This window comes from Astatotilapia calliptera, chromosome 6 (genome assembly GCF_964374335.1).
Source record: "Astatotilapia calliptera chromosome 6, fAstCal68.1, whole genome shotgun sequence".
Taxonomy (NCBI): domain Eukaryota; kingdom Metazoa; phylum Chordata; class Actinopteri; order Cichliformes; family Cichlidae; genus Astatotilapia; species Astatotilapia calliptera.
Window position 1 is genome coordinate 23,120,264 of NC_137427.1, and position 23,945 is coordinate 23,144,208.

The 23,945-nt window shown below is 40.3% G+C and overlaps 3 protein-coding genes, 1 long non-coding RNA gene and 1 other non-coding gene across 5 annotated transcripts; 3 read left to right on the forward strand and 2 right to left on the reverse strand.

Moving 5' to 3' along the window:
- Positions 1-623: 623 nt before the first annotated feature.
- Positions 624-11,109, reverse strand: LOC113024232 (WD40 repeat-containing protein SMU1-like). The gene is made up of 12 exons (XM_026171114.2): positions 10,884-11,109; positions 9,599-9,809; positions 9,368-9,520; positions 9,171-9,287; positions 7,988-8,110; positions 6,577-6,696; positions 6,334-6,450; positions 6,066-6,193; positions 4,690-4,816; positions 4,383-4,544; positions 3,446-3,595; positions 624-1,722 (listed from the first exon to the last, which is right to left on the reverse strand). The coding sequence occupies exons 1-12, from the start codon at positions 10,907-10,909 to the stop codon at positions 1,624-1,626; spliced, it is 1,533 nt and encodes a 510-aa protein (XP_026026899.1). The 5' UTR covers positions 10,910-11,109; the 3' UTR covers positions 624-1,623.
- Positions 11,110-11,919: 810 nt separating this feature from the next.
- On the forward strand, positions 11,920-12,001 carry trnas-cga (transfer RNA serine (anticodon CGA)). The gene has a single exon. It is a non-coding gene; the product is annotated as a tRNA-Ser (tRNA).
- A 281-nt stretch (positions 12,002-12,282) lies between these two features.
- Positions 12,283-14,870, forward strand: LOC113023297 (perilipin-2-like). Its single transcript, XM_026169320.2, has 6 exons — positions 12,283-12,438; positions 12,606-12,810; positions 13,597-13,679; positions 13,787-14,000; positions 14,087-14,220; positions 14,496-14,870. The coding sequence occupies exons 1-6, from the start codon at positions 12,418-12,420 to the stop codon at positions 14,757-14,759; spliced, it is 921 nt and encodes a 306-aa protein (XP_026025105.1). The 5' UTR covers positions 12,283-12,417; the 3' UTR covers positions 14,760-14,870.
- A 1,900-nt stretch (positions 14,871-16,770) lies between these two features.
- On the forward strand, positions 16,771-17,787 carry LOC145429231 (uncharacterized). The gene is made up of 2 exons (XR_013909456.1): positions 16,771-16,843; positions 17,556-17,787. It is a non-coding gene; the product is annotated as an uncharacterized LOC145429231 (long non-coding RNA).
- A 932-nt stretch (positions 17,788-18,719) lies between these two features.
- rps6 (ribosomal protein S6) lies at positions 18,720-23,235 on the reverse strand. Its single transcript, XM_026171116.2, has 6 exons — positions 23,061-23,235; positions 22,323-22,454; positions 21,751-21,961; positions 20,593-20,739; positions 19,295-19,452; positions 18,720-18,848 (listed from the first exon to the last, which is right to left on the reverse strand). Exons 1-6 carry the CDS (start codon positions 23,064-23,066, stop codon positions 18,753-18,755), a joined length of 750 nt encoding a protein of 249 aa, XP_026026901.1. The 5' UTR covers positions 23,067-23,235; the 3' UTR covers positions 18,720-18,752.
- Between the last annotated feature and the right edge of the window lie 710 nt (positions 23,236-23,945).

The following is a 23,945-nucleotide window of genomic DNA, read 5'->3' on the forward strand; positions in this document are numbered from 1 at the left end:
CAATCAGGTTTTTATCCCTTCTGTTGTAGATTTGCTGCTGTGTTTAGGATCATTGTCCTGTTGCATGAAGTAATCTGAGGCAAGTTTGAGCTGCCTCACATTTGAATCTAGATATACAGAGGAGTTTATGGTTGACTCATTGACTGCAAGGTCCTGTACCATTATGTTGTTCATCATTTGTAGTTAATGTTAGAATGATTGTTATTATGTTTTGATATGCAAAACATTAGAACTGAAAGAGAATGTACTCTCTTTTTACTATATATATAATTAAACAGGGGAAAAAATGGATGATATTCTTTTGGGCTTTGAAAATATTTTTTTCATCCGTTTCACAAAAATTTTGACTACAAGAACATGGCAACAAAAAGTGGCTTAGGAAGATATAATAGTTCATACTTTGTAATACAACTTACAAACCCGTTGGGTTCGATAACCAATCCTGTTACTTCCAGTTTTATTAATTCTTCCACATCTGGAAACTTGTTAGTGCCGAGCAGCAAAAGATTCAAATTGACTGTCCTTTTAAAAAAAAAAAATGTTGCACATACAGTACTTGGATAAATTGCTACGTTGGGAACAAATCTAGCACTAAAGCGTATTATTATGAAATAACACAAACACCAGGTTTTTAATTTTATTATCATTTGTCATGTGGTTGGAGATGTTATGTACAGCATAATGAATATACCAAAAATAAATAATTCAGTTGCTAAACAATATCTCGCAGTGATAAATGACGACAGTACCAGGTAGTACGAACAGTTACCGCTAGAGGAAGTCTGTTGCAGGTACATGTACCTTATCTATGCACAGGAACATCAGACACAGGACAATAAATGTGTAAAATACATTTGTTGTTTACGCACAGGATACAGAATGTGTCACTGGAGCTCTGTACAGGGTTATCAGTCATCATGCATATTTTAAAGGACTACAAAAATTACTGTAGTGCACTGAGGTAGCATGCAGGGAACGCAGAGAACAAATAAATCATGACATCAGAATCGTTATTTGGATAAAATCTAAAAATTAAGAATAAAAAAACATTATTATAAACCAAAGCAAATCAATCATATACCTGATATTGTTTGTTTATGCCCAAACAAGAGGCGATCTCTATTATAACTATTTTCACAACAGTTCACCATCATGCATTTTCATGTCTAATAAAGACAGAAGAGATGAAAATGGGGATTCAAACTGGTGAAGTTGGATTCATGAGGAAGAAGGTGTAAGGTATGGAGGACCTAAACAGCGTTGCAAATGCTAATGAATTACAAATAAATTACTCAAAATCAAAATATGGAAGGAAAAAACATGTTTAAAGTGCAGCTACTTTAGATTATTTTTTTGTTGAGAATTTGCTGACTTAAAGAAAACATAAATATTGGCATTCTTACCTTAAATTTTCCACAAGGAATTAAAAAAAAAAAAGAAACCAACATACAGAATCCTTTAAAGTGGGGGGTAAAACTTTGATTGGTAAATTTATTTATAATTTAAAGGTGGTTTTTCATATTCATTGATTGTTTTTTCAAAGCATTTTCATGGCACAAATAGATTTTAATACACCATGTCAACAGCTGTGTAGGTCCTCCACAATATAATGCAGGTGACACTTTAAGGCTTCCATAGCCTCAGCAGACCGTCTTCACTGTACGTGGCAATCAGATTCTCATGTGGGTGGTGAGTGATGCCAATTACGTCTTTCTCGTGAACCTGTGAGTGCAGGGAAGACAGATCAGTACACATTCTCCATCACCCATCAGTTGCTCCCACCCACCCCTTACCCTGTTATTGTTACTCAGCAGCAGTGACATAGCTAAACAATAACAACACTTAAAAAAAAATGCTGCGAAGATCGTGGAAATCATTTACAGTAATATAATGTCACTTTGATGCTACAGATGGGCAATTTTATACATTACTAGGTGATTTCTAGACATCAGTGTGCCAGGCCTGGTTGGAAACTAACAGAGATTTTGTGTATTAAGGTAAGATTGTGTGTTTAGACTGTGATTGATATGGATGTGTAATGGGTTTTTTCCTCTAGTGGATTGCCTAGGAACACCTTTAAAGTTTAGCCAGCATGGTGATTTATTACATCTGGCCAGCATTCACCTTAGACTAGTTGTGAAAATCCATTTCTCTAAATGTGCAGTAAGAAGAGTAAGTAATATGCAACAGAGCTGAATGCTTGTAACACCTCAAGAAAGGCAAAAAATATTTGTTAACAACTTGCAACAAGATGCATTGGCAAAGATATGCAGCTATAATTTACGGTGATAAACTGTTTTAGGAGGTCACAGTAGAAACACTGAAATAACAGTGATAACTGGTTGAGACCAACAGCTGACAGTAGAGCAGGGCGATATGACCAAAAATATTTATCACGATATACATTTGAAAATTTGCGATAACGATATAACTGAGCCACCATCAATGTATTTTCACTTAAACAAGCAGCTGTTTTTTATGTGCATTAAAGTTATATAAAAACGTAACAGTGCAAATGCAAAATCCTTGCTGACAGTTGAACCAAAAGGCATTTCCAGTGGAAATTGGCCGACATGTCCTCAGCATAACCATGTATAATATCCACAAAACTTAAAAAGAGGTTATACACACACAATACGGTAATATTATGTTGAAGAGCAGTACGTATCACTCCGCGAGGCTCCTGCCTACGATAGCCGTAATGCTCCGACAATCCATCAAGCGGTGCGGGTTCGTAGCTTAGCAAAGTGGTACTGAAACATTTGACAGATTTTCGAGCGTCGTGTATGACATAAAATCGTTTCGAGGTCAGTAAACACAACCAGAATTCATACATAAGGCACACGGGATCATAAGGGGCGCTGACGATTTTCAGAAAAATCAAAGGATTGATTTTAAGTGTGCCGTATTTTCCAAAAAACACGGTAATAACGACGGCCTGCTAGCATGCTCTACCAAAAATAGTGCTTTTTTGTGTATCTGACGGCCGAAAACTAAACCAGTTCCACACCACTGAAGTTGCAGCATTTTTACAAACCAATTCTGATTCATCCTTTTCATTCAATGTTCCAATTTCGACCTTCTCATTCTCCGTCGCCGCCATGCTTTTTCCGCCATGTGCGTATGAAAACAAAGGCACTGCGCATGCGCGTTTTACCCATATTCTATGGCGATATTTCATTTTCTTATCGTTGCCCAACAATATACCGGTATTACCGTGAAAGGTATGATATGGCCCAGCCCTAGCTGACAGTATGCAGTAAAGCTCATTTTCTACACAGCATGTTTTGGACAGTAAGTAAATAAAAGTTTCAAGCTGCCAAATCTACTTTTTTGTAACCTAACATGGAAGCTTATTAGAGTGTAGACGAAAACACTAGCAGCCCAAATTTTAATAGATGCAAAACAGTTTTAATAATAAGTGAATATTAGCAGCAGCACTTACAGTCAGCGTTTTCTCCAGCCTTCCTGTTGTATAGCTGAAGCAGTAGAGCACTAAGTCCTCCCCCACACAGTAAATCCACTCCCCGCGGGGTGACAGGGTGCAACACACAAAGTCTGCTCTTTTTCTGTCTGAACTGAAGGTCTTCACAGTCTGAGGAGATGAGAGAGAGAGAGATGTTAAGCTTCCACAAATATATTCAAGTGTGAATCTAAAACACCAATAAAAGGTTGAGATAAACAATACATTGTAAGTAACTTTGAAAATGCATTGTCTTTTCAGTTCAAAGAACCATTTGGGGGTGATTGTTTTTGGGGGAACAAAACAATCGCCTTCAACTTTACCTTCAATTCAGATTTGCTCATTCATTTTAAGGAGCTAATATGCAGGTTTTGTTACATTTTGACAAAGACTAGAGAGTTTTTCTTGCATTTCCTGTCATAGACTAGTGGATTTGTCCACTAGCCATGTTATTCACTTTTTGCAAACTACTTTTCTGAAGTCTTCAATTGAGTGTGTAAGCCATCATCTGCTGTTTTATAGTATATTTTACAGCTAAAAGTACCACAAATTACAAAATGAGATGTATTTGAAGCAAACTTAAAACTGCTAACGAAGATCATAAACGGATTAGGAAAGTGTTTACTGAGACCGAATAAGTCACCCCACACTGGCCATTAGAGAAAATGTAGGTTTATGACATCTCCACAGAGGAGCAGCATTTTTGTACTGTAAGTCAAACAACTATTGATAAGTCATCACCTTTAGTCATACAATTTTTTTTTTACAATTTTCTGATGACTAATTGAAAATTAATTAGTAGATGAAACAGTAATAATAACACTGTGTAATGCAGCTGTAATTGCATTAATAATAGCATAGCAAAGTCTCGTTCTTTAGATTTAAATGAGGTTCTATGAGAAGAGTAAGTTGCTCTCACCTGGCCACGCATGCTCATGACGACCACAGCGTTGGAGTGGTTACAAACCACAAAGTGCTCTGGATTCTGGGGGAGAGGGATCACGTTGTTGACGGGGACATCCAGTGTCCTCGACAGACATTTAAAAGTGTGGATGCACTCACAGGATTTTGTGTTCCAAATCTGAACAATACAGGAGAAAAATCTCAGATTTTAGAGTAGCTCAGCACTTTCTCAGCTGTCGTGTGTAATGACACCAATCAGAACAGATCTGAATGACTTTCTAGAGTCTTCTGATGTGGCGCCACGCTGTTAATGCAAATTGTACCTTCACAGTGCCATCTGATGAGGCGCTGATTATGTGAAATCCATCTTGAGTGAAGAACACATCGTTTACAAATGATGAATGGCCATTTAACTCCTTTAGCGTCTTGCCTGACTTCAGCTCATGGACTCTGGAGATGACATTGTTGAGGAATTGATTGAGATAAAGGACACTGAAATGAATTAAAAGGGCATTGCTGAGTCATTTTAACAATCCCCTCTTCAACTCAAAGAGGGGATTTTACTCGACAGCGGATGAAATGTGCCACTGAGCTGCTGATGTGCTATTTTTAGCTCCTCTGTGTGGCTGGGTGCAGATTTACTTAAACCGTGACAAAACCCATAATGCCTACTGATTCGCTTCCTGTCCTGCAGGACGATATATCATTTGTAAACAATCCACCCCGCGTGTGGAATTTCAAGCAGAGGAACACGTTGCAGCTTTGTGCCTGAGCACATGGTTCCTCGGCTACACCCACACAGCACATGTGCTTCCAACACTGCGGAGAGGCTCAGCCCACACCCCCAGGAGTCAGAAATAACATTCAGCTCCACAACGGTGATGAGGATTCAGTGCGTGCATGAGGGTGGGAGCGAAAGGAAGACATCTTTGTGCTTAGTAGGCACTGCGTATTTACAGGTGCACAATGTATGTGAACAACTGGCATCTTGCACTTTTAGTTGAGCATGTTTTTTATGGCTTTTGGGGGGAAAAGTATGATTTCCAAACACAGATTTTGCAGCTAAAGTGGAAAAATGCAGAGTCACTGTAGGCACAATTTCCAAAATGTGCTCTAGCAGACAGTTTAGAAAGCATTAAAGGATTTAAACTGCCAAATATACTTTTCAGTTTTTTGCTAATCAGCTGTGGGATGTAGAAAGAGACCGCTGCTTTCCTCCTGCTGAAGCGACGCCCATGTGTGCACCTTCAAAACTTTTGTGAATCATGTCTGAGGGCAGTCAGATCTCTCGCTTGCCTCCCACGGTAGACGAGGCAACTCTTGCCACAAGGCTCTCAATTTAAATGGTTTCCTCTTTGCTTTTGATATGTCTCTAAATGTTTTTTTGTTAATGAGAGCAGATTTTCTTTTTCATTTCATTTTTAAATTAGTACAATTTTAAGCTATTTGTGTGGAGGGCTTTACATCAACCACAAATATATTTTTAAATGTGAATATATTACTTATATGAATACAGTCAGTGTTAACCCTGCAAATTTAAACTTATAATTTTAACAATGTTACATGTAAGTTATGTTAATAATGTAATAAAATATAAACACACACACACACAAATTCTCTACATTATGTTGTGCAAGAGGAATAGCTGCAGTCTGCAGCGTGTTCACTACACAGAAACCATGACAACATCGAATCCCACCTGATGGTGTGGTCGAAGGAGGCACTGAGGATCTGGTTGCCGTCTTTGGAAAAGCCCAGACAGGCCACGCCTTTGTTGTGAGCATGCTCAAACCTACGCATACACAAGCCGCTCTGGATCTTCCACACCTTCCCCAACAACACACACATTTCAAAAGAAAAATCAAAAGATAGATTACGTCAGCAATATATTCATAAATCGTATGGATACAGTTATTGATCGTTTATTTTATCTGGAAAGTACACACACAAATATGAACCCATCCAACCTTTATTTTGCCATTCTGAGCTCCAGTAGCCAGTAGATCTGTATCCTGACTGAAGCACATGCACAGCACAGCATCATCCATCATCATGAAGCTGTCTTGGGCCTGATATTTTAAATCCTGGTTCATTCATTCAGCAATGAAAACACAAAATTAGGAAAATGTGGTATTACACAGTATGTAGGAGGTGATGTGTTTAAAAATAAATCTTAGTATTTTTAGTTTCCTGATTTGAAATATATTCACCTTGCTAATTTTTCCACTGTTGAAGTTCCAGACCTCAATAAAGCCATCTACTGACCCCGTAATTAAATACTTTCCATCGGGTGAGAAACGGGCACATTCCACGTGTGACCGCCGCCCAAACTGCACACACAGAAAAGCTTATTAATGCTTGCAGCACACGTGCTTTCCTGTTTGATTTGCAGCCTGAGATTCACACTCAGACAAGGAAATAAGGCACTAATTAATATTAGGAGACTCCAGGGAGACGTAAAGTTTTTCAATAGCCTGCTGTTGTGTGGGCTGACTATTCTCACTTAATGACCTTGGGCAGAGAATAAGCATGGATGAGCAACTCAGGCTGCTCCATCTGGATAGAAGTGATGAGAGCACAGCTAGAGACTAGATGAAGTGCCTTCAGGTGCACAAAGTAATTAGTTTGCAGTGTTTTTGTGTGTATGTATTGGGATAATAACCAAGGAAATAACAACCTCTTCTTTAACCTTCAAATGATGGACAATAATTTGATATATTCAATCATACAATCATACAAATGTGTCCTGTTATTCATTTTTCTGCCTACTTCTCCAACCACTTGTTGTGAAGCTGTTTTTTTTATTATAGGTGTTAATTTTATTTGAATTCTCCATTTTTAATCAGTATATTGTAATGTTTTGCAGTGAAAGATCCAATTCAGTTAGTACACGTTGTTTAACAACAGCCAAATAGACAAGTAGGTTTCAGGGATATTTGGACAATGTCTGTAGGCTTGTTGCCCAGATAATATATTGCTGGAGGTGATCTTTGTGTGGATAAACAGCTGCGTGCAGAGGCAGGTGCACTTTCATGCAGTACATCCCCTCTAAACCAACCAAGCATAAAGATCTGGTGAAGCTGTGATGCCAAAATTCCTTTGGAATGGATGATTAGGAGTAATGAGTTTTGGTGTCTTTTAGAATTCTGAAAAAAGTCACATTTCTGGCAAAATCAGTCAGTATTCTGAAAAAAGAATTCAGCTTTTGAGAACAATTTGAAATTATCAGAAGAAAGTCTGTATTTTGATTTTTAAAAAAGTCAGAATTTGGGTGCAGAGGGGGTTTCAGAATTCTGAGAAAAAAGTCCAAATTATGATTCCCCCTCCCCCCAGAATTAAAAAAAAGCCATGACCTCACGTTTTTTTTTTCCAGTGGCCCTAATCAACTTCCATGATTTTTGCCTAGAAAATACTGAAAATTGTCACTAATTATAGTATAACATGTTAGAGTATCTGCACATAAAGGATGATAAACACAAAAAGAGCCATAAAAAAGTTCTCCTGTATAAAATGTAACAGTGTGATAAATCACCCCAATGGATCATTTAGTTGTTAAAATAAATTTGGTCACTTGAGTGCTCTGCTAGAAAACAAAATCATTTTCCAAGTGCCATTACAGACCTTGATGTGGCGGTACAGCTGGTTTGGAAAGGTCTCTTTCTCCACATATTTCTCTTTGCAGGCAGATGTATCAATGGTCATATCAGGGGAGAGGTGATCTGTATACTGCTGTAGTTTCATAGACTGCAAGACAGTGAAAAAGAGTCAGCAGAAAAAATAAAACAGTGAAAATCTCAATAAAATCAAGAATACTAAGAACTACCAAATTATTTTTTTTATTTTCATGCTGTGTACAATAATGTAATGCAACTTCTGGCAGCAAGAACACAAGTTTCCCACTTTGAAATATTGTCCAAGTCCAGTTTCTTTCTTGTTTTTTCCCTTATTTTTAACATGACTGTTATTAGCCTCCTGGATTAGACAAGTTATAACTTAAAGTGAATGAAGGCTATTCAGAACTTTGCTGTAGCTGGCAGCACTTGTGTAACAGCTCACTAACAAAAATAGCATCTTGCACAGGAGGATGTACAGTACAGTATGTCTCTGAGAATGTAGAAATTCAGTCTTGAGAAACTCACTATGTTGCCACGTCAATCACTCAAATTAAAGAATATAACTGAGCTTGTTAACATGTCAGGGATGAAATTGCTAAAGAAAATGTAAAAGAAAAAAATGTTAAATATAAATACAAATGAGGGTCTTGCTCTTGTTTTATGATTGGTGTACTGTTCTTTTGTTGTTGTTTTTGTAGCTTACCTGCATCCTTTAAACTTTAAATCTCTCAAAAAATGGTTTCAAATTTACATTACTTTTTGACTAAATGTGCAGAATTTGGAGGTATAAAAACGTTAATACATTTTTCAGTATTTCACACAGAAAGAACTCTGTTAAAGGTCCTGATCAAAAGACACAAAAGTGTGTGTGAGATCTATTTCACCTGGAAAGCAAACAGCCCAGTGACTGTTATGTTTTACTGGGATTTAACCAAAACTGTCTGTTTAAAGTGAAATTCTGTGTCCAAGTAAGACACTCAGAAAGTTGGAAGGACTGCAGAAAAGTGTTTGTTGCCCTCAGGAAACCCTAATTAAAGTGGTGCTGTTGTATAAAAAAATACATAAAACTGAGGTATTTGTTTGGTATCTTTGACAAACTATCGCACAGTGTTGTCTCCATCGATTAAGAAGTGTTACTTGCCCTGTAATTAGAGCGGGTTTTTCAGAAGGATATCGATCAGTGCACTTACACCAACTTGTTCCAGGAGTCCTATGAGGCGGGAGGGGGGCACCACACTGACCTCCCTCACCAGAGCCTCAGCTATGGCTCTGCGCCGCTTCTCCTTGCTGCTTCCTTTTGGGTACGCCTGCAGTGGGATTGAAAGGATGTTAGCTATACCTATGAAGCGCTCTCTGACGCAGCTGTCCGAGCACTTTGCTTTCTTACCTCACGAGGGTCAAAGTAGGAACAGGTTAGCAGGTTCTCCAGGTGGCTGTACCTTTCTGGCTGGGTCTGCTTCAGCATGATCATCGGGTCGGTTTGCCTGAGGAGCGAGCGAGCTGCGCCCACCTCCCTCATTTCAATGAGCTCCATAACAACCTGTTGAAGAGAACGTGATCAATTACAAATAAACAAATGAAGCCAAGGAAAGCATTAGCTGAACATCCAAAGACTTACCTGCTCATAAAGGTCAATAAGTATGTTGTCAGGCAACTTGAGAGATTCAATAGCCAGCAGGACAGAGTCCCAGTGACCCTTGTTTATATCTGCAATAAAGCTTTCGATGCTTTCCACTGTGTTGAGGGAGACGGTGGTTTCCTCCTGTAATGTGGTCAGCGTCCGGTAGAGGTTGTTCTCTTTGAGGTACTGCATTATCAGACGGATCACACTACGGAGACAAAGGGGAAATGTTCAACAATATCTGATTTGGGATGGTGCCACACGTGGGCACAGCCTTAAAAGGAAAAGGTCGCAGCACAAAAGGCCTGTCTCATGTGGACTTTTGTTCCACTTTAGAGCCACCTGCTGGGCATAAAGCTGTCCTATCCACAATCAGAATCAGGATATTTGATCAATCCCAGAGGAAACTATGTGGTCACAGTTGCTCCAAGACAGTAAGAACAGTAACTAAGTAAACTAAATTAATTAATACAATATACAACAAAGCTACAAAACAAATATACTAACTACAAATAACTCTAATTATAAATATGCCAGTATATTACAAATTTAAATTTATACAATTGACAGTCAAGGTGCCCCTTTTATCTTCCTCTCTGCTGGACGTTCATTTTTATGGTTTCACGTGCACCAGTGGCACCTGCAGATTAAACGAACCTCACCCACTGATTCTACGAGCCAGTGCTTTCGTACTAAATTAACTCCACTTTAAGCAACACAAAAATGTGACATTCCTGCAGTTGTCTATTCCTGCACTCCCCACAGGAATGACTAACCACCACCAACAACAACAACAACAACAACAAAAAGCACACCCACGCCTTTACCAGGGGGGCGGAGATCGTCTTAGATCAACAGGCACATGTGGAGGAAGGAGCCCCTGACTGCAAAACAGTCCGAACCCCCCTCACACACACACACGCCTCACACACACACACACGCACACAGCACGACTACAACCATTTGAGCAGCCTCACGTGTCAAATTAACCATACTGGTCGCATTAAACTGGGTATCAATAACACAGGAGGTTTCACAGCAGACAGGACAGCAAAAACAGCGCAGTTTCGAACACAAACTGTAAAGGCTCCGTTTACGCGGCTTATTTTAAAAGGGGAATATGCAACGATCCCACACACCGACGCAAAGATATGTCACCTAATAAGCGATGGAGCGCATGACAGCAGATAAACCTTATTATTTTCTCTTAAAGTCAAACAGGTGGCAGAGTCCGATCACTTTTTTGTGCACACAAACAAAGGCAAACAGAGAGCGCACTTACTCCGCGGGCTCCATCTCCACAGCCATACTGATGCTGATGTTGTCTCTCTGCTGCTGCAGCACCGGACTGACTGTTGTGACGGCTCAGCTCTCCCCTATAAGCCACGTGAAAGCTGTGTGCTGAGGACCACCCACTCCACGTGCTTCTCCTGTGTCTCCCAGTATTTTATTTTATTATTATTTATTTTTGCGTTAGGGTAGGCACCATTCCCAAACCCTGTGATACCCCCCCCCCCCCCCCACTCCCTCCCTAGGAGTTGGGGGGACTGAAAAAAAACGGTTTCGGAGCACGTCGCGTGCAGGAGACGCGTCTGCCGCAGCCACAGCAGCAGCAGCGCTACAGACAGAACCTCGTGGCTCAGAGCGTGCTCCTCTGTGGGGGCCAAAACATCACTCTTCATCACTCTGGCCGTCCTCTAACGGAAACCGCCTTTTTGTCCTCAACTCATCGGTATGCGCGCACAGACCTGAGTGCGCATACGAGCATCTTTACAGTACCAGTACCAATGATTAACTTGCCTTCCCTATAATTAGGCGCTACGGTTATAAAGCTTTTCCCTGGCAGTGGGTGTAAATCAACCGCGACATTTTCTTTGTTTAAACGTTTAGTTTTTTACAGCCTGCTTTTCGGCATATAGGCACACATTGCACAGATCTGCGAAACAAACTCGTCGGAAAGCCTCGTTAATCCATAATTGGGTGTTTACCCTCATTAATTCAGCGGCGCATTGGGAAAACTAATAACCTCCCAGAGCTCGATTATCAAACAAGCAATCTGTGGCAGCTCACAAGTAAAGAAAAATACCTAATTCTTCTCACATTTACGTAATATTGTAAGTATTTAGGCCTTTATTTCACTCTCTTATTTTGACAGCAGGCCTGAGGTGATTAAAGCAATAAATGAATCCCATAATATGATTGTTGGCTAATATTTAGAGTTAGGTATGAACATGCGGCTACTGCTGACTCCTGTTGTCTGCCCCATGTGGTATTCTTCTTCTTCCTGTTTAATTGGTTGACGTTTTTGCTGACACATAGCTGTGATGGCCGAGTGGTTAAGGCGTTGGACTCGAAATCCAATGGGGTTTCCCCGCGCAGGTTCAAATCCTGCTCACAGCGTTCGGGTCCTCCACCGGACAGGTGAAGTATTGCAAAGTCAACCTTTAATGTCGGAGATCAATGAAAAAGAAGCGGCATTTAAAAAAAGCGTCTGTATTATTATTATCTGTATTCTCTGTAACAACATTAATTAAAAGTCCTGCGTGTGATTCTCACAATTGTGGAGCTTACGCCAGTATGGCTATCGTGAGCAGACGTTTAATTTGTGACCTTATTCTTGCTATGAAATCACGCGAGATTACAAGGAGAGTTAAGAACAGGTGGGCCACTAATTGACTCTCCCAAGCTATTTGAGCGGAGGTTTTCGCTCTGGTTGCTTTATTTCATTTTAGCCTTTACACTGAATATGTGAAGTTTCCGAAAAAGATTTACATTTTAAATTGTTTTTGTTCTTGTTTTCTCAAAGTGTACAAAGGATGACTGTAAACACCAACCAGGTGAGTACAATCAAACACCCTAAGTCCCTTAGTCCTATACTTTTACCGAAACTCCAAGTGTTTTTTATGCTCATTTGGCATTTAAACGCGAAAGAAATGAAAACACTTCTTTCACCATGGCTTTCACACCAACTTGGCTTTCCAACGCTCTTCTGTCTCTTTTGCAGAAAGCACCCAGTGCAGCTGCCAGGCTGGCGAATCTGCCCGTCGTTCGTTCGGCTTGTGCCAGACTATCGGTCTTGTACACGGGCACAAAATCCAGGCATCCCGGCCTGAAGTCTGCGTGTGAAGTGCTGGAGAGCAGCGTGACAGCTGTAGGCAGAGCAGCCTGTTACAGAGCGTCACCTGTCATTGTTAAACTGGAGCCCCAGAGTAAGTAGCTACTGTTAGGGCTCTTCCATAAAGATGTAGGAAATGACATTAGAGCATCTGGTTTTCTCCATCTTTCAACTACCTTAATCTGTACAGAAAATGGTGTAAACACCCAGATCCTTCTGCAATGCAAAGGGTTTTTGTGAACATTTTAAAAAAGTTTTATTCGGATTTTCTCGCACAACGAGCTGTCTAAAGTCGGGATTGGAGTTGGAGAAATTTTAACCAGCACTCACTGCCACTTTATTAAGTACTGCTGTGGCCCAGCTGCTTCAAGGTCCAAGGTAGTGTATTTCAGATGATCGTTTGCATATTTTGATTGTAACAAGCGGTTATTTGTGTTACTGTCCTCTTCCTGTGGCATTAACAAGGCATTTTCATCCAGAGTTTTCTTTTTTCTATTCACTGTTGTGTGGGGAAAAAATCCCAGTAGTTCAGCAGTTTCTGAAATACTCAGACCAGCCCGCCAGGCACTACCATCATGCCATGTTCAAAGTAATTTCAATCATCTCTTGTGCTGGGTTTGAACTTCAGCAGATCGTACTGACATCCCTACATGCTTGAATTTGTTTTGCTGCCATGTTGGGCAGCAAAACAAATCAATCAATAAAGATGGATTAATTAGGTATTTGTTTACAAGCAGTTGAACAAGTTAACCTGACAGATTGCAGCATCAGGATACAATGCATTACATTAGAGATGAGACTGAAATGACATTTTTCATTGACCATCAGGTCAAAGTTGCTTTCTGGATAAACACCAACACTGTTCATGGGTATGTTTCAGTTTCCTATGCAAATGATGTTGCCTGCAAGAGTCTCGACTGGCTGGAGGCTTCATTCTCTGTAATTGTGTCATCCACAGAACAGGTAACATTTCCTTTCCTCGTTTAAGTCCTTATAACTCACAACAGGTCTATAAAGTCTGGATTAATAAATAAAATATTTTATGTTGCGATTTAATGTTCTTTGCTCAGATTGTTATCCCTGCCAAAACCAAAATGAATGAGATTCAGGCTGGGATGAGCATTGCAGCCAATCAAACCATTGACTGGGTGATGAGGAGGATGAATGATGGCATTAACCGATCACCTCTGAAGACGGTTGTTGGTATGACAACTGTGGGACTGGACACAGCTCTGAGCTTGTCAGAGGCTCTGGTGGACCAAATGCTTCCCCCAACACAAGAAGGTAACCTAAAATTCATTTATTAGCTTTCTATGTGATTTTTGCCATTTGGTTCAATTTAGATGCCTTTCTTTTCTTTGTATCTCTAGAAGAAGCTCGCTTGATGCAAGGTTTTGAAGTGGTCATGCTCAGGGGCCATTACCCTGAGCGACTGTGCTCACTCACTGCTAAAATGTGTAGAAGGCTTTACCATGAAGCTGGGTCCAAGATTCAAGCTGTTCAGGTGTGCTGTGAGCTGTTCTTGATGTGTTTAGCACAGAAAATGCATATAAAACATTAACCCAAGTATCTGTACCTCCCACTCTGCATGTATGTTTTTACTTCCCAATGTCTCCAAAGTGCTTGCTCGTAGGGGGTTGTCTGATTGTTAGGGTTTTCTCTCTATTATTGTAGGGCCTCTACCTTACAATATAAAGTGCCTTGAGGCGACTGTTATTGTGATGTGGCTCTGTACAAATAAAATCTAATTGAACTTGTTGAAATTTGTTTCTTACTCAGGAGGTAATGAGGAGTTCACCTGGGCCTTCAGCTCTGGTTCAGAACTTGCAGACCAGCTGGCTGAGTGTCCAACGGCTGCCTCAGTACCTGCAGAATCAGGCGTTCTCTGGGTTTTTCTTTGTCATTCAGATGTACAACTTAAACTCCTTGCCAACCCAGAAGAAGCAATCTAATCAAGGCAGAGGTTATCTTCGTACCTCCATGCCTCAAAGGGGTGTAGCCCAGAAGGGGAGGGCTACCAAGAGGTCTGGATTTGACAGCTAATGTAACATTAAGTAATGCATGTGTCATTGATGTCATTTACTGTAACTTTTTGATATATGTGAGCTGAATTTGTCATCTTACTGGTCTAAAATAAATATCTGAAGATTCATAGACTTTGATCTTGTCCTTTCAGTTGGATAGCTGCTCTGCAAACAATCACTGTGGCAGCTTCTCCAGCTAAGCTTATAAATGACTCTGTTCTTGGCATTTAATGTGCTTATAAACTAAGGCACCTTAATTGGCACAGACTGAGACCATAATTAACTGGAGGACATCCTCCCAAAGCCCTGTTCATACAAACCAGCTGACTACCAATTTGGGAGGCAGTCGGATATATTTCTAATCTTTCCAACTTTCTTGCTGAGTAAAGACAATAATAGTAAAAGGAAGCTGAAGTTTGTTATTATGGCTGCACGCAATAGTCCTTATATACTCATGTAGTCTGTTATTTCTGCTGCTGTTCTGTCTGGTAGCAGTCTTTGGGTTTCAGTAGGGATGCATCCATAGACTGGCACACTTGATTTAGCCCATATCTGACAATTCCAGCTTTTTTTTTTTTTTCCTTTTTTTAAAAAGCAAGTTATGACACTTGCTGTGTCACTTCATTTTCTCTTGTGCAATATTTTTTTTAAAAACAAATAGCTGGCGACCCTCCCCCCTTTCTCAAAACATACTGAAGTTTCATTTTCTTTGTAGTTTTGATGATCACCAAAATCTGAAATGTTTTGACAGGGTGTAACTTTTACTGATGGAGACATACTAACCTCATTTGACTCTATTGAAAAGCTTTCCTTCACATACACTGAATAAAACCAGACTCCAGAAAAGAGTGTCTCCTGCAGAGCCAGTGAAAATGTGGGACAGTTGGTAAGGAATATGAATTGTGTGCAGAACACACCATCGCAGCATGTGCAAATGTACTAAGCCAGGCATAGACATTAAATCTGTTGTCTATGCCTATACTCATTAAAGAGATGTAAAATAAACTACACACTAAAAGTGATTGTGAGCAACAATAATGATACAGTTGTTGTTTACTGACACCTCTCAGCATTTGGCTGATTGTTTTTTGTTTTTTTTTTCTGTCCCTCTCTGCTACACATTTACTTTTTATCTGGTCTGCGTGTCTGATAATACTGCTTTCCTGTCAAAAGAGAAGGGCTACATGGCTGCTTCTTTACTCGCCATGGAGACTGGAGAGGCAGGAAGTAGCCTGTGATGAGTCGTGCCAGGCTCAGGTCCTTTGGGGTGTGGAGAACCTTACATGTCACAGTGATGGTGTGAGCAATCTTTTGTTTGTGTCCACTGTAAAGGTGGTAACACAGAGAGAGACAAAAAGCAGTTTTAATAGAAGGTGAAGAAGGCCAGCTCTCCCCCTACACCCATAGAAGAGTTTAGTGAGAGGGGGATGTTAGCCAAGCACATGTCCATTATGGACAGTACCGCTCACCCACTGCATGAAACTGTAGAGCAGGGGTGGGCAACTCCAGGCCTCAAGAGCCAGTATCCTGCAGGTTTTAGATGTGTCCTTGAACCAACACAGCTGATTTAAATGGCTAAATTAGCTCCTCAACATGTCCTGAAGTTCTCCAGAGGCCTGGTAACGAACTAATCATGTGATTCAGGTGTGTTGACCCAAGGTGAGATCTAAAACCTGCAGGACACCGGCCCTCGAGGCCTGGAATTGCCCACCCCTGCCATAGAGGCTGGGAGCAGCTCCTTCAGCATTACTGTCCTTCATCCAGACTGTATGTATGTATTATCAGTCCCACTGAACTTTATGTGCACAGAGAAAAAAAATCATAACTGGAATTTCCCCAGTGAGAGATTAATAAAGTCTACATCAGGGCTGCCCAATCCCAGTCCTCGAGAGCTACTATCCTGCAGCTTTTAGATGCATCCCTACTCCAACACAGCTGAATCAAATGGTTTGATTACCTCTTCAGCATGCCATCGTGTTTGGCAAAGGCCTGATAACAAGCCATTCATTTGATTCGGGTGTGTGGGAACAAGGATGCATCTAAAAGCTGCAGGACAGTAGCTCTCGAGGACCGGGATTGGGCACCCCTGGTCTACATCATGTCGTAAGTGACAATTTAGCACATGACCCAGTTTAATTATTGAAGAGGTTAAACTTTTTCTACCCAGCATGAAACAAAACATTACCGGCAGTAACATTACTTATTTTGATCCAGCTTGTTAAAACACAAGACAGCGTTGCAGACAGCCTAATTTCAATCCAGCCCCTACACACCTTTACCCTGTTTGCAGGCAGTCTCTAGTGGGGGTAGGGTATGAAGCCCTCCACCACAGTGAGCCTGCATCAGTGTAAACTTTACCCACAGTCAATGAGGGTTCAGCACTGACACACACACTGCAGATATTCTGAAAATATTGTTTATTCATTTGAGATTCTTAAGTTTAGATATTTAAGATACACAATTCTTCCCGATTTACAGAATATGAGCTTTCAATATTCATTCAGATGTGTTCTAGTTCTAATTGTTTTTATTATTAGACAGTTTTTCTTATGTAACTTTTCAAGATGTTCAGTATCTTGAATATCTGAGAAAAATATTAGAGATTTGCAGACATTCAGAAGTAGGTTCTTCATTGCGAGGATCAAACAATGATGAAGGTTCTTCATTTGGAAGAACATCTGACATTGGCAGACTTGAAGATCTTATATATGTGGTTCTTTGCTACATCGGAAACTGTCTTGAGCAGCACTGGTGCAAAGTTTGCAATGTTGTTAAGTAGAATTTCTTGAGGATATTTCCCTCTGATTTCTGTCAGGATGCTCTGGACTATATCATCTCTGATGGAACGGAAGAAGACAGCCTGAAATTTCCATCACTGTGAGTTTTGGAGACGCAAAAGTGGCCTTGGTAACACTTTTTGGAGAGTATGCTCAAACTCTGGGAGGGCATGTTCAAGACCAGTGGGGTCAGGAGTAAATTTACTACCAGAAAAAGACAAATGGTAGTAATACTTTTTAAAACACCTAATGACCAAAATCAGGTCACTTAGGTACCTGCTTAACTTCAACTTAAAGTGGGTCACGAAATGGCCTCTGTGCGATGAAGTATTAAGTTCTAATAGTGACTAGCAGAAAACCACCACACTCACACTGAAAATAGGGTACACAAGATTTGGTTTACCTCCAAAGCAGACTAGAGGCAGAAGACATTTCTGTCCTGCAATCCAAGGCCCAAAGCCACCACATTCAGAACTGTTAGTCTCGTCAGGCCTCGTGTTGTTAGGGAGTGGGTTTCCACACCAGATCCTAGGACTTAAATTTCTCAAGCTCTTCCTCTTGAAGTTGAGAGCAATTTCCTCTCATTGATTACCTCCTTTTTTGTTTCGGGAGTTGTCAAGCAATGATGGTGCATTACTACCAACTGACTTGGGGTGTGGACAATTCACTCACACCAAATAATACTTTTGCAGTACAGTATAATAGCAACCACTAAACTGAGGCTGTATCATGCACGACTGTAGACTCAGTGTTGACCAATTTCTAATTTCCACACAGTTCATTCATCAAACTTTAAGCATGGTAAACTCTTCTCCCCATAGTTGTCACACTGCTAAATCAAGGCCTTGATAGTTGTTTGATCTCCAGTGAGGGCAGTAACACAAATAACCACAGTGTTTGAGCTCCAGTGTCTACTTTTCTAAATTGTTCCATTTAAATTGTTTCGTACTTTCATATACTTTTGTTAGTACTTCTGTGTAGTTTCCTTGACTAAAAAACAAAACAGGTATTTATACATTTGACTTCCATATAGTCTAACTCAAGAGTTAAAACTCTTCAGGCCAGATTATCCACCACTAACTTAAATTTCTTGTTGCATCCGCATGCATGTAGGTACGCAAGGGACTGACAAAAATAGTCTAATGCGTCACTTCATAGGCAGATATCTGGAAGAGAAAATAAGTGACAACTGCACAACACCGTTTCAGCAAAACATGACTTTATTTGATTCCATTTTACTTCTGGCTGGACTCTGACTTGGATGTGGATGCCCTCAGAGAGGAAAGACGGCGCCTCTTGGCAATCTGTTCCTGGCGCTTCTCCTTGGCCTCCTGTTTACAACAAATGTGTGTCAATTTCCACATGTCCTACTTTATGTCTTTTTAACATTTCACCATCACATGCTCGAATGTTTTTCAGAGGCAAACCATAATCTGCTGAATGCCATTACAGCTATATCATGTAAGGCAACTCAAAATGATAACGATAAAAAACACAATCCTATACTTTAAATTTCAAGTGAATAAAGATTCAATCATAACTTAAAGTGTATTTAAGGAAATTTATTACAATATGTTGTTAAGGCACAATGTAGCTGATGTAATACAGCCACTCCAACACTAGTGGAAATATCACACCTGCCAGAAATTATTTGTCACATTATATTCATTGATCTAAACCACTAGAACATTATTTTGTGTTCAGCTACACGACAAAAGCAGAGTAGTGTGATCTTTGATGCTGGTTAAGGATAATAAAGGCCTAGATTAACGCATACCTTCATCCTCTTGGCCAGCAGCTTTGCGTACTCTGAGGCCTCCTCCTTGTTCTTCTGGGTGCGCTGTCTCTTCAGTGCAATGCGGCGGCGCTTGTGCTGCAGCACACGAGGAGTCACCAGTCTCTGGATCTTGGGAGCCTTAGTTCTGGGCTTCTTACCTACCAAAGCGAGAGGATTGAAAGAGTCAGTGCTGACACAGTTCAAGGTCAAGTGTGGTAATGAGAAAGAAGCTTAATGTACCTAATTTCTATGTCTGTACACACAACTCGTACTGTACTACCTCAAAGGAAGCACATTCCTTACTTTCCAACTGTACAAAAAACAGTAACTTTGATCTGTCTGCATGCTGGCACCCTGCATTAATCAAAGCCTTGCTGATGATTCATTACTAGGCAGAACACAATTCACACAAACAGCACACCTGGGACTTACCTGCAGTCTCCACTTCTGCTGAATCAAGTTTATTATCATAAAATTCATTTTTCATCTTGTTCCTGATCTCAGCTCTTTCACCCTAAATTTGAATAACCATGTGCTCATCAAGAAGACTATATTTAACGGCACTCTCTTTTTAGTGATGAGTTGAAATGGCTTTACCACAAACACAATCTTACAAGCACAGACATCACACAAACTCCAGAACAAACAAATGCTTACACAAGGAAATTAATGTTTATTACTTCTTTACATACACCGGTCAGAATCCATACAGAAACTTCCACAACTCAGTTTTAATCTGCCTCACGCTTATTACATACAACATGTCTATCTTCTTCATCTCACCAAGGTTGTGTTTACATAATGGAGTCCTAAAAAAGTCTACAGATGCCCTCACTGGCAGATGAGCATCAAAGATCTGTTTTTATAACTATTCCCGCTCTTAAACTTCAAAAAAAGGAAGGAATTAAAAAGGACCTCCTACTGCACAACTGTCGATTTTGTCCAGAGTTAAACCAACTCTACAAGAAAACAAGACATTGTACTGACCACCCTAGTTAAACCTCACCTCCATAAATTTTAGTCAAAAGACATTTATGTGGGACCTTAAGCCCACTTTTAGTTTATTCTGAATGCTACAGTAATCGCCAAAATAGACGTGCCGTTGCAATTTTCTGGAAAACCTTTAACATTCAAGATGTGCTCCATACTATCATTATCATTAGACTGGTCAATATTTACATACACAGTCAGCATTATAGTGCCACCTGCTGCTCTGGCATGCTTCTGACAGCGCTTTACATCATAATTTTCTTTCCACATGGAGGGAGACATTTCTCAAAATGAAAAAAGTGTCTTACCTTCTTTAGTCAGGGGTCTCCTCACAACATACTGCCTAACATCATCCTCCTTGGACAAGTTGAAGAGCTTGCGGATCTTGCTGGCCCTCTTGGGACCAAGGCGGCGAGGGACAGTGCTGTCAGTCAGCCCGGGAATGTCCTTCTCACCTGTGAGTAACAAAGACGAGGATGGTCAATCAAGTCTGAAGAATTCTTAAGTATTTCTAGCACCAACAGAACAGGATTGTAACAGTCCTAAATACTACGAGTGTCAAATGTCTGAACTTACTATCCAGTTCACCGTTTAACAAACTAATACTTGAAAAGCAGTGAAGCTTAGTTTTAACAGAACGAGAGAAAAGCCACAACAATTTGGGCAGTGTTGAGGCATAAAATGCTCAAAGTAAACACGTCAGATTTTCCTACCATGTACCAGAATTTGGGTGTCTTAGCAGTTACAGGAAGATATGAGGTTTTATCGAAATAAATGACAAATGATTTGTCCACCAATACAGAAGAACAGAGACAGCAAACCTTGTCAGTCAGATTATGGAAAACCCTCCTGGCCAAATTTAATGAAGCTTAATGTAGCATTGGTGAAAAAAAACAACCCACTTAAATTGAATTACTTTAAAATGATCACTTGAAGTTTATGCATTTGTTTAGTTTTGTCTTGTCTTCTGAGCATCACACCAAACCAAAAGTTAACTTATGACAGTTAAAGAGACTCAAATAGATAAAGCTTAAAATACTATATCTGTATATGTTCTCAGTCATCAAGGTCATGGTAGTCTAAGAAGCTTGGAAAGGAAGTGACAGGAGTTCTTTATGCTTCACCTCATCCAAGACACTTGTAATTCTGCATTTTAAGAAACCTCTTTAAGTCAAGTCGCTTTCTTTCCAAGCTTTAAAAATACAAGTTTCATTTTTACCATATTATTATGGCAGCAGTTAAAACAATGGGAGAGCATTGCAGTTCAACCATCCACTGTTACTAGGACTGGTCGCATCTGGTGAGCAGCTTCACAGTTACTCTGGCAACACACACTGTCCCCCCTTAATGAATACAGGAAAATCCAAAAGGGTCTGCTGGCGTGCCATCATGCATCATTTACACGTGACTCCAAAGAGATAATCAAAATTATGTGACATATAATGCGCGCACACTAAGCATGTTACCTTTCTTGACGATGACCAAGTTGAGAACGCTGAGGTTGGCATCAACAATGCAGCCACGCACAGACTTGCGCTTGCGTTCACCAGTCCTGCGGGGACGGTAGCAGGAGTGGCCCTTGCTGAGGAGCAGGCGCACACGGCCGGTGGTCAGCACACCTTGCTTCATGGGGAAACCCTGCTTGTCGTTTCCTCCGCTGATGCGCACTACATAGCCCTGCAAAAGCATAGATATGTTGCTTCACATCCTTTCTAGGAATTTCATTTCATTGCAAATCTGCCAGGATGATTAAGGTCAAATTCTCATTGACTACACAAGCAAACTACACTTTTGGCAGGGTCATATCTTGCTTTTCTTTCCACATAATCACTCACATATAATCCAAGTTATCTTCATTAAAAATTGAGGGAGCACAGCTGTTTCAATCAGCCATGGTTATATGGGCTGGTTGCATCTGAAAGCAGCTCCACTGTTCCTCTGGCAACACGCCGTCCCCCCTTAACGACTACGGGTCAGTCAGAAAGGGTCTGCTGGTGTGCCACGCCACGTATTTACCAAACGTCACACAAAAACTCACCTTCCACTCATCTCCCAGAGGGTCAGCAGACACCTCAGTGGCCATTCGCTTCTCATAGAAGGTACGCAGCTTTCGCTCATCATCAACTTCAAGCAGCTTCTGGCAGCCAGTAGCGGGAAATGAGATGTTCAGCTGAAAAAGAGGAGCAGTTACCACGTTACTGGATGTGCACACAGGTAACAGCGAGTCAAGGTGCATCTGCATGTTGCGAACTGAGCTGCTAAAGCTTTTAATTATTTTAATGTCGCTAAAAACAAAACAAACAAAAACATTGCTGACTAGAAGCAGCGGTTACCAACATCGTGAGCCTGTCTGACGTAAGCTAATGTTTGAATCAGGGGGTAGTTAGAAGGTGGCTCGGGGGCCTGTTAGCTTCTCTGCCGGCTCAAAGCTCAGAAAACTCCGGCTTTAACTATTTGACACAGCCGGCTCAGTTGGTAACATTATCACAGTGCAGGGGAGAGGACTCAAAGGTATAACTACGTTTCATTTGAGTAAAACGAGACTTAAACTGCACCCACATTTCGCTCAGAGTGCGGCCATGTTTCCACAGCGTTCTCCGACAAACTCGTCAGCTAGCTCCCATTTTCATAATCAAAGCTCATCCTGAGCGGCCGAGCCACCATTCCTGCTTTAAATCAGCCCGCATTAAAGTTTACATGGTCAGCTTTCACCATATCGTAATATTTAACAGAAAGCAACAACACGACGAGAAACACAGTTAAAGGATTACGTTACCTTCATTTTGCCAAACCGACCCTCAGACGGTCCGCCACGAAAAAGAGACCGGATATCCGCCTCGTGGTCTCACATAGACCTGAAATGCTATCGCGATAACTGGTTCGCTGAAAAATTTAGGGTTATTAAAATGTCATACTATTAACTTATGTTATACAAGAATTTATATGTTATACTATAAAGTATAATATATATATATATATATATATATATATATATATATATATATATATATATATATATATATATATATATATATATATATATATATAAATAACACATAAATATATATATATATATATATATATATAAATAACACATAAATGACAAAGAATAGAATATGTATTAATCCTAGTTACAGTGGAGGTGTTGTGGATTTAAAACAATCTGCATTGGGGATTATTATTGAGCCACGGAGCATGCGTCGGCCAGAGGGTGCCAGAGAGTGCATAAGGAGCTGAGATATTAAGATCATTCCCATCCCAGTCTGGTGAGAGATACATTCTTTGAATACTGGCCTAATCAGCTTCAAAATAAACACACTGTATCTCTTTGAAAAACACGTAGCCAGTTTGATAAAGGCTACCATAATTAACTGCTCACTTGTACAACACCCTTAGAAAAATAGTGATAAAAATAGGCATTAAGCTATGTTAGCTGTTCATGCAGCTTCTGAACAAAGTTACTCATTTTTATTGTGCGATGACAGGCCTTTATTACCCTTTACTGAAAACTTGATATTATCAATTAATACAGCAAAGGTGTTTTTTGTTTTTTTTTTAAAAGAAGTGCAATCTAAAGGCAAGTCAAGATAGTCCTCCACAATGTCAACACTCAATCCAGGGGGTCAGTGTTGACATTGTGGAGGACTATAAATACCTTGGA

Coding starts and splice junctions, on each gene's coding strand:
- LOC113024232 (XM_026171114.2), bottom strand. CDS start 10,909: ATGGCTGTGGAGATGGAGCCCGCGGA. Junction 8,111..9,170: donor GACTCCTGGAACAAGTTGGT/GTAAGTGCACTG, acceptor ACTGTCTTGCAG/TCTATGAAACTACAGCAGTA. Junction 1,723..3,445: donor GGCTGGAGAAAACGCTGACT/GTAAGTGCTGCT, acceptor CTGCACTCACAG/GTTCACGAGAAAGACGTAAT.
- LOC113023297 (XM_026169320.2), top strand. CDS start 12,418: ATGACTGTAAACACCAACCAG. Junction 12,811..13,596: donor TGTTAAACTGGAGCCCCAGA/GTAAGTAGCTAC, acceptor GGTATGTTTCAG/TTTCCTATGCAAATGATGTT. Junction 13,680..13,786: donor TTGTGTCATCCACAGAACAG/GTAACATTTCCT, acceptor TTCTTTGCTCAG/ATTGTTATCCCTGCCAAAAC.
- rps6 (XM_026171116.2), bottom strand. Junction 19,453..20,592: donor GAGACCCCTGACTAAAGAAG/GTAAGACACTTT, acceptor TCGCTTTGGTAG/GTAAGAAGCCCAGAACTAAG. Junction 18,849..19,294: donor TGCTGGCCAAGAGGATGAAG/GTATGCGTTAAT, acceptor TGTTGTAAACAG/GAGGCCAAGGAGAAGCGCCA.